The following is an 8,421-nucleotide window of genomic DNA, read 5'->3' as shown; positions in this document are numbered from 1 at the left end:
TAAACCAAATTGAAATATTTACATTCACAATCAAAACCTCCCCAATCTTTTAATTCTCTCTTGACTCTTTCTTCTGCAATCTCTCTTAAAACAAATAAAGATATAAACATTCAGACACACATTTGACATCCTCACCCAATCCTACTAATTTTCCAGAAAAAAAAAAAAAAAAACTAAATTAATAGTCCCAAACACGAGAAAAACGAAAGAACGAAGAAGAAATAATTTTGTAATACCAACAAAAATAAAGGAATTTTTTTTTTCACAATTAGTTTTCCGTTTTTTTTCGTGTTTCATCTAACCCTATAGGTTTACTTGCAAAGATCCATCCTTCATTAACTTCAAGCTGAGACTATTGAACCGTTCTCGTGAATATTGCCTTGACGCTTTCCTCCAATCCGTTCCCGCTTTCATCATTGCGGCAAACTCCTCGTAGCTTATACGCCCATCCTGCAAATTACGGGAATGGGCTCATTATGTATGTTACGATGATATACTCTTACGCTCGATATCGGGGACATTTGAACTATACATCAAGTTGTCCTCACCATAGGAATCAAAATCGCAAAAATTAATCCGACATTACAAACCACGTGAAAAGTTGGGCCAAAATAACGGTCTAATTGGGCAATCGAGATTGTTCAACTCTATGTCAACTTTTCATGAGGTCAGGAATGTCTAGGTATAATTGATTTAGAGAGTTATTATTGCCACACCACATTTTATTAACGTCACCCTAAGGTGTGTGCTAATTCTTTGGTGACTTACATAGAGAGTTACGAATTGCCACACCAACTTTCTATGTGCAATTCTTTGGTGATTTACATAGGAATTGGTGAGGCATTAGTAAAAGTTGGTGTGGCATTAGCAGTACTCTTTACATATGGATTGGGGTGGTGTAAGAAAAAGTTGGTGTGGCACTAGAATCTCTCTTGATTTATAGTCAAGATGATCTTCATTGTATGCATACCTTATATACAGTTCGATTGTCCAACATGATCTCCATAACAACCTCACAAACAAGAGAGAGAAGATAACACTAACCTTGTCTGTGTCCACATCACGGAAAATAGCATTAATGACGTCCTCATTGTTCGGGTCCATCTCATCGGCAAAAACATCACGTAGTTCATCGATTTCTATGTACCCGCTTTCATTTTGATCAAAGAATGCAAAGGCTTTGTGAAGGTGATCATCATCATTGCCCATCTTTCTAAGATGAATTGCAACCGCAACGAACTCTCCATAATCCAGAGTTCCATTCCCATCTACATCAGCCTGAAAAAGACAGCACTCAGTCCTTCTCCATAAACAAATAGGTTCATTGGTTAGGAAAAAGAGAGCTACTATTGGCACCCCAAGTTTTACTTATTACACCCCAATTTCTTAAATTATTTATCGTACCCCAATTAAAGATTAAGAACACACTCTTCAAACATTACAAAGGTTTGGCTCAAACTATAATCTCAACATTATAACACTCATTCAAACAATTTCAGTAGTTGTTTACAATTATGATTAGGCTCATATAAAATCCTAAACCCAAAATATAAAAATCTAGCAAAAAAAAAAATGAGAGAGTTCCTATTGGCACCCAAACTTTTACTTATTCTCAGCCATTCACTTATTTTCTTAATTTTTAATTGGAGTGTACTAAGTAAAAGTTGGGGTGCCAATGGCAACTCTCTTAAAAAATACCAACAGGTCTTAAAACTGCATGTTCATTGTCCTCGAAAGCCATCATAGCAAGTAATTTAAAAGACATTAAATATCATCAATAACTTATCCATCAGTAAAGATGCTTAATTAAAAAAGAATAAGGTTCAGAAAAGGGCTGCAATTTGGGCGGGCAAAACCCGAACCCATGAGTTGAATCTGACCTTGGGTCATGTCTTCGGTTCAACCTCAGGTTCGGGCAACAACAAAAAAAAATGCACGACTCAAATCAGGTTGGGTGCGGGCACAGGTATCAGCCGACCCGATTTACCCCAACCCAAACTTACTATGATTATAATTTAAAAATATTTCTTATCTTGGTTTCTTTCACACTCATAATTCATATTTCAATATGTATGTTTTTGTTTATCGATGTATCAAAATTAATGTACGATTATTTTCATTAGATAAATAATTGCATTGTTTTCAGTGTAATTTTATATTGTCATACAAATATTACAATTTTAAATTTTTTTATTTTCCTGAAAATTGCGATTATTAATAGAAAATGATTATTTTAGTTAATCTTAAATTTGCTTATAATTTTATGTATATAAACTTTTGAAACACATTTTTAGGAAAAATAATTGTAAATTATAAGTTCTTTTACACACCACTTATCTTTATATATACCCTTATCAATACTAAATTACCTAGTATTAATGAGGAATGAATTAACCCGAACAACCCAACTTAGCTAGGGTTCGGGTTGAGCATTTCATGCCCGAGATCAGGGGGTTGGGCAAGGGAGCGGATTGATGCCCAACCCACCCGAGTTGCAGCCCTAGTACAGAACACAAATATAAAATAAAACAGTCACGGAAAATGAGATAAAAAGCCACTACGCAGAAGGGAGGGGGGGGGGGGGGGGGAAGCTTCTATTGACATGCCAACTTTTACTTGTAACACACCAATTTATATGTAGACAACCATTTAATTTCAAAAGGATTAGTGTGTTGTTAGTAAAAGTTGGTGTGCCAATACAATCTCTAAAAAAAATTCTTTTTGGTTAAGTATAAAATGCTCCTTACAGCTTCCATTAACATCTGAACATCGGCATCAGGGATCTGATGGCCAATCTTATGCAGTCCAACTTTCAGCTCTCCAACGGTGATCTTGCCGTTATGGTTAATGTCCATCATTGCAAATGTCTCCTTTATGCCCGCAACTTCCTCTTGTGACAAATGCTCAGCGATAACCTGTTGAAGTAAAATACAAAATCCTTTTAAGGCAACATCCAACAAAACCCAATTGGGCCACACAAAAAGCTCTTTGGAAGACCAAGCAGAAGTCATCAGATTTTTTTTTAAAGCCAAAATGCTTTGTATCTTTACCCTTAAAGCTCTCTTTTTGAACTTGTTCATCACGGAGAATTGTTTGAGCCTTGCTTTCACGGTTTCGCCTAGAGAGACATTTGGAGCCTTCTTAGCATTTTGTAACCAAGGATGATCTGCATCCAAAGAGTTAGGAATTGGTCAGACCTTAAGTTCTTATTTAGTTTCTTCATTTTATTTTTTATATTATTTATTTTTAATTTTATTGTTTTGTGGTGAGTCGGGAAGCTGAGATGTAACCCTCAACATAGTTGTGCACGGTACATCAACCATTTGAAGGGTGTGGGAAGAGGGCAGTTTTTAGTTATGTTTATTATGGAAGTAATTCCTTATTTTGTGTTGAAAAATAAAACCAAAGAGCTTCAATAGCCACACCAATTTTTACTAACAAAACACCAAGTTGTGTGCTAATTCTTTAATGATTTCATATGAATTGTGGTGCTCTTAGCAAAAGTTGGTGTGGAAATAGAATTTCTCATTGTAAATTGTGATAGACTGGATTGTCAAACATATATAAACAGTTAAAAGGAAGAACTGAACATTACCAATTACTTCTTGAGCTGTGAGTCGCTTATTCGGGTCTGGATTAAGCATCCTCTTTACCAAGTCTTTTGCATTTTCAGATACTTTAGGCCAAGGGTCTCTCTTAAAATCTATAACCGAGCGAATAATTGCTTGTGCAACTCCTTGTTCAGTTTCTGCATAGAAACAAAAAAAAAAAAAAAAGGGATTTTACGAGAAGAAAGCATCGCAAAATATCAGGATTAATACGCACAAAATAGGGTACTAGCACGTTTAATGTTCAATAATGCATTTGATTTTGCCCAGTTACACTCAGTGAAAAAGCTTTGAATATTATTTCACCTTTACAAAAAATTTACAAATTAAATTTGAGAGAACCAGGCATTTTCAGATCTTCTATATCACAAGTAATTTATTGATAACAAGAATAGGGAGTAACGGATCTTAGATTGAAAAGACTTAAAATTAGCTTCAAACTTATATCTCCAAATGATAGTCAGCTCTGACAAGCATAGTGATTAAGTCAAGGTTCGGGAATATTCGGCCAGAGTAAACTTCGACAAAAGTCGAATTTTTTTTATAAAGTTAGAAAAAGATCAGATAATAAAATATAAAAAATAACTTTTTAAGTATAAAAATTATTTAAAAAATGATTTTATATATTAAATGATAAAATAACACTTAAAAATGCTTAAAATAAAAATAATAATCTGTGATTCTTCAAAAAGCTGTCGATTAAATCATGATTTTTTGAAAAATCAAAGATTTTTTTTATAAAAAAAAAGGTGATTTAATTGACAATTATTAATATCGTGATTAAAAAAAAATCGCAGTTTTTTGTCACTATGGAGACAAGTACAAATGGCAATCTAGAAACAATGGGCCTGAAAGATTTATAGAAACCAACCTGCCCAAAAAGGTGGGACCCCACAAAGTAGGATGTAAAGGATAACTCCAGCACTCCACACATCAACCTCTGGGCCGTAATTCCGTTTTAGCACCTCTGGAGCCATGTAGTAAGGGCTTCCAACTATCTCAGTAAATCGCTCACCTGTAAAAAATGCCAAAACTTCATATTTGGTACAAAAACATAAAGATCGACACAATGACACCTAGTACTGAAATCACTACATAAATAGATTAAGACATTACCAGGTTTAAAGAATACAGACAACCCGAAATCAATAGCTTTGAGGAGAGCCGTTTCCTTCTTGTTCGCAAACAAAAAGTTCTCAGGTTTAAGGTCCCGATGCATCACCCCATGCTTGTGACACATCTACAACACAATAAAGCAAACTCAATTATTCAAACCCATATCAGCACAGCACATGCCAAATCCAATATTGCCAGAAACAAATTAAACGAGAAAAAACAACATTTACAATTACAAATCCAATATCAATATTAAGAAAAACAATAATCATTAGTAGAAGCAAAAATGAATTAACTGTGCATGGCAAGCACAATCGAGAAATGGTCAAAAAAATTTGGGCTTAGACACATAGATGAGTTGGTTTGACACATTGCAAAGCAACTTTGAGATCATGGGTTCAAGTCCAGCTTACCCATAAAATAAAATAAAAAGTGAATTAATTGTGAGTGAGAAAGAAAGATTTCAACTACTGAGAACCACAGACATGGAATATTCGAGATATTAAGAATTAAATCCATCTCAATCGCTATATATCAACAAGTTGTGACGTGTCTAAGAAAGAAAGAAAGAAAAAAATGCTTACTAGATCTATTAGACAATGTGAACGGCACAAAGAAAAGAAAGAAAAATAAAAGTAGCAGCTAATGAAACGGTTTGTAAACGTGTTGTAAGAACAAGGGAGGAATAAAGAAAAGTGAACAATTTAGTGGAAATTTTATGGACAGAGTTAAGGATAACCCAGAAGATATTTTCAAATTTCTTAAGGCCGCCAATGGAGAAAAACAAAGGCCACTCTTTTTAGATAATTAGCAATGTAAGGCAGGTATCTTTCAAGATAAGAACAAAGAAGTAAGTTTTGGTGACAATCCAATATCAGCCAAAAAGTAGATTTGCATAAAGAGAAACTCCAAAGAGGGGGATTCTTTACAAAAGGAGGCAATTCAAACAAACCTACCAATGATTTGATAATTGTTTAAGAGATGGGTATGGAAGGATCCAAACAGTTTCATAGGCATCTATATCAATAGTAATAATTCAGAAACAATTCCTCTACAATTAAATATATCAATAAAGATCACTCCTTTAACCAAAAATAAAAATAAAAATTGAACAATCCTACACCAAGCAATTAATTCACTAAAAAGAAATGCAATTCTGCAAAGCCATATTGATATAAAAGACAACCACCATAGATTAATTAAATTTAACAAAGGAGGAATATAGGATCTAACCTGAACAACTTCAACGATTGTTTTAGTAACCACTGCGGCCGCTCGTTCTGTATAATGTCCCCTCGCAACTATCCGATCGAACAACTCTCCTCCCTCGCACAATTCCATAACAAGATGAACCGCATTGTCATCCTCGTATGTGTCCTTCAAGGTCACGATGTTTGGGTGTTTAGGCAAATGTTTCATGATCTCTACTTCTCTCCTTACATCTTCGATATCTATAGCAGTTCTAAGTTTCTTCTTTGAAATTGATTTGCAAGCCAATGCCTCCCCTGAAGATTTATCGGTGCAAAGATACGTTATCCCAAATTCTCCTCGTCCAAGCTCTCGACCCAATTCATATCTAACCTCGATATCACGACCTGTGGGATCTTTCAAAACCCATAGCTTATTTCCTCCACCACCAGATCCATGATTTATGTTGTAATCGATCGAAAAAGGGTTTTGTTTCTTCTTCCCCTTTTTCTTCTCAGATGGAACCGCTGGAGTCACACAGCAATTCCCCATGAATCAAGAGCTTCAAAGTATATTACTTTTTGATCTTTGATGGAAAAGGGTTCTAAGATTTGAAATAATTTGAAACTAAGAAACAACAAAAATCCAAAACCTTATCTTTTTTCTAAGATTTTACAACCAGAAAAAAGAAAACCCAAATCGTATTTAACCTTGAAATGGATCAAAGTTTTGATTTTTCCAGATCTTCTGATCTTCAAAAGAAAAGGGTTCCTAGATTTGAAGAAAATTAGGGAGAAAAAAAGAATAAAAATTCCAGCTTGAAATTGCGTTTTAATGGTGAAACCTACAGAAACAAAGACAGAACAGAACAGAGAAAAACAGGGGAGATTAATTACAGAGAGAGAGAGAGAGAGAGAGAGAGAAAGAAAACCCAACAAATATTTCGAAATCTGAGAAGAACCCAGGTTGGTTTGAAGATTGAGAGGTGATTTAATGGAAGATAAAATGGATTTTCGAAGGACAAGAAGATAAAAAGAGGAATTTAGGTGAAAACCTAACCACCACCACCACCACCACCAGTTGATTATGATTGATAAGAGAGAGGAGAGAGAGTCAAAGCTCCCTCTTTAGCAGAGAGCCTTCACCCTTTCTGTCTCTAATGCGTCTCTAAATGTAGAGAGAGAAATTGGAGAATTAGTTTCTCTCTCTTCTTTCCAAATTGTCCAAACAAAAATCAGAATTTTCTCAAATATAATATAAAATTAGAAGAGAAGTTTAGTTACAAATTGCCCTTGATATTACAAAGAATATTCACGATACCCTTGAACTTTTAATCTCCTTTATACCCTCGTTACAATGACCAAAATACCCTTCTTGAATTTAGTACAGAAATAAATGGGAAATGAGGGATTAGCTTGGGAACTTACATTCCCCAATCTGATGGGAGAAAGATATGGTTGATGACAACCTGACCTCTTCATGGATCAGATCAAACCCAAAATCCGATCCATTTCAATGCATTTAGTGACGATCCGGATCAACCAATCAAGGATTTAATTGATAAACTAGTGGATCGATTTTGGATCTATTATATTACACCAAGACCAAACCCAATCCGAGCCAATTATATGTAGAAAGAATAATGATGAATGCACACAGTTTTGATACATAGTTGAACGTGGCAAGGGCACAGGACCGCACATCTTTTTCCTGAAAAAAGATCTATGATTATGTGCCCTTGTCACGTCACTCGTGTGCATTTATCACGACTCATGTTGAAAAACGTATAAATTGCATTATATGAAAATAGGGTTTTAACTTGGGCGAGCGGATTGAAGGGTATACAAGGCTCACCTCACATGGTAGAGTCGTCAGCTCAAGCTCAACTCAACCTTGGAGCATGAAGCCTGAGCTTATTAATTCTTGTTCAATCCCAGCTTGAGTTTCTAAACTTGAGATTAGCTCGAATTAATCCGAATTAGGTAATTTTGGGCATGTCGGGTTCATTGAACAAGCTTATTCTTTTTCTTTTCTTTTTTTCATCAGCAAAGAAACTTTTTTAGCTCTTCCTTCTAAACTTATGTAAACGTTGAATTTTCATCATAAAAAAATATGTACATATACGTAAAAGTACCTCAAGATACATGAGAGAGAGATAGAGACTAATGAACCACCTATTTATATGGGGGGCTGCATGATTGGCTATCATATGGATATAAAGTACAAAATTTTATTGAATAATTATAATTTGACTTCCCCCTTCTGACAAACTCCCCCCATGTGGTTGTGCATAGAACCATAGATTTTTCTCTTGAGATACACAATCGCACATATTAATGGGAATGTGCAATTGTGTATTCCAAGGGAAAAAATCTATGGTTCTATGCATAGCCACGTGAGGGGTTTGTCAGAGGGGGAGTTAGAAAATCATGACTCGATTTTATATTCAAAATTAGACATTTCAAAATCATATGGACCAAAATTGTATATAGAAGTTAGATTGAGGTCC

The 8,421-nt window shown here is 34.9% G+C and overlaps 1 protein-coding gene across 1 annotated transcript; it reads right to left on the bottom strand.

Moving 5' to 3' along the window:
• On the bottom strand, positions 1 to 7,135 carry LOC147383877 (calcium-dependent protein kinase 20-like). Its single transcript, XM_086424839.1, has 8 exons — positions 5,958 to 7,135; positions 4,725 to 4,848; positions 4,480 to 4,623; positions 3,596 to 3,748; positions 3,051 to 3,166; positions 2,748 to 2,915; positions 1,045 to 1,278; positions 1 to 450 (listed from the first exon to the last, which is right to left on the bottom strand). Exons 1-8 carry the CDS (start codon positions 6,462 to 6,464, stop codon positions 304 to 306), a joined length of 1,593 nt encoding a protein of 530 aa, XP_086280965.1. The 5' UTR covers positions 6,465 to 7,135; the 3' UTR covers positions 1 to 303.
• Between the last annotated feature and the right edge of the window lie 1,286 nt (positions 7,136 to 8,421).

The sequence above is a fragment of the Akebia trifoliata genome, chromosome 15, assembly GCF_017979445.1.
Source record: "Akebia trifoliata isolate Shusen 1 chromosome 15, ASM1797944v1, whole genome shotgun sequence".
Taxonomy (NCBI): domain Eukaryota; kingdom Viridiplantae; phylum Streptophyta; class Magnoliopsida; order Ranunculales; family Lardizabalaceae; genus Akebia; species Akebia trifoliata.
This window is presented reverse-complemented; position numbering and strand designations above follow the sequence as displayed.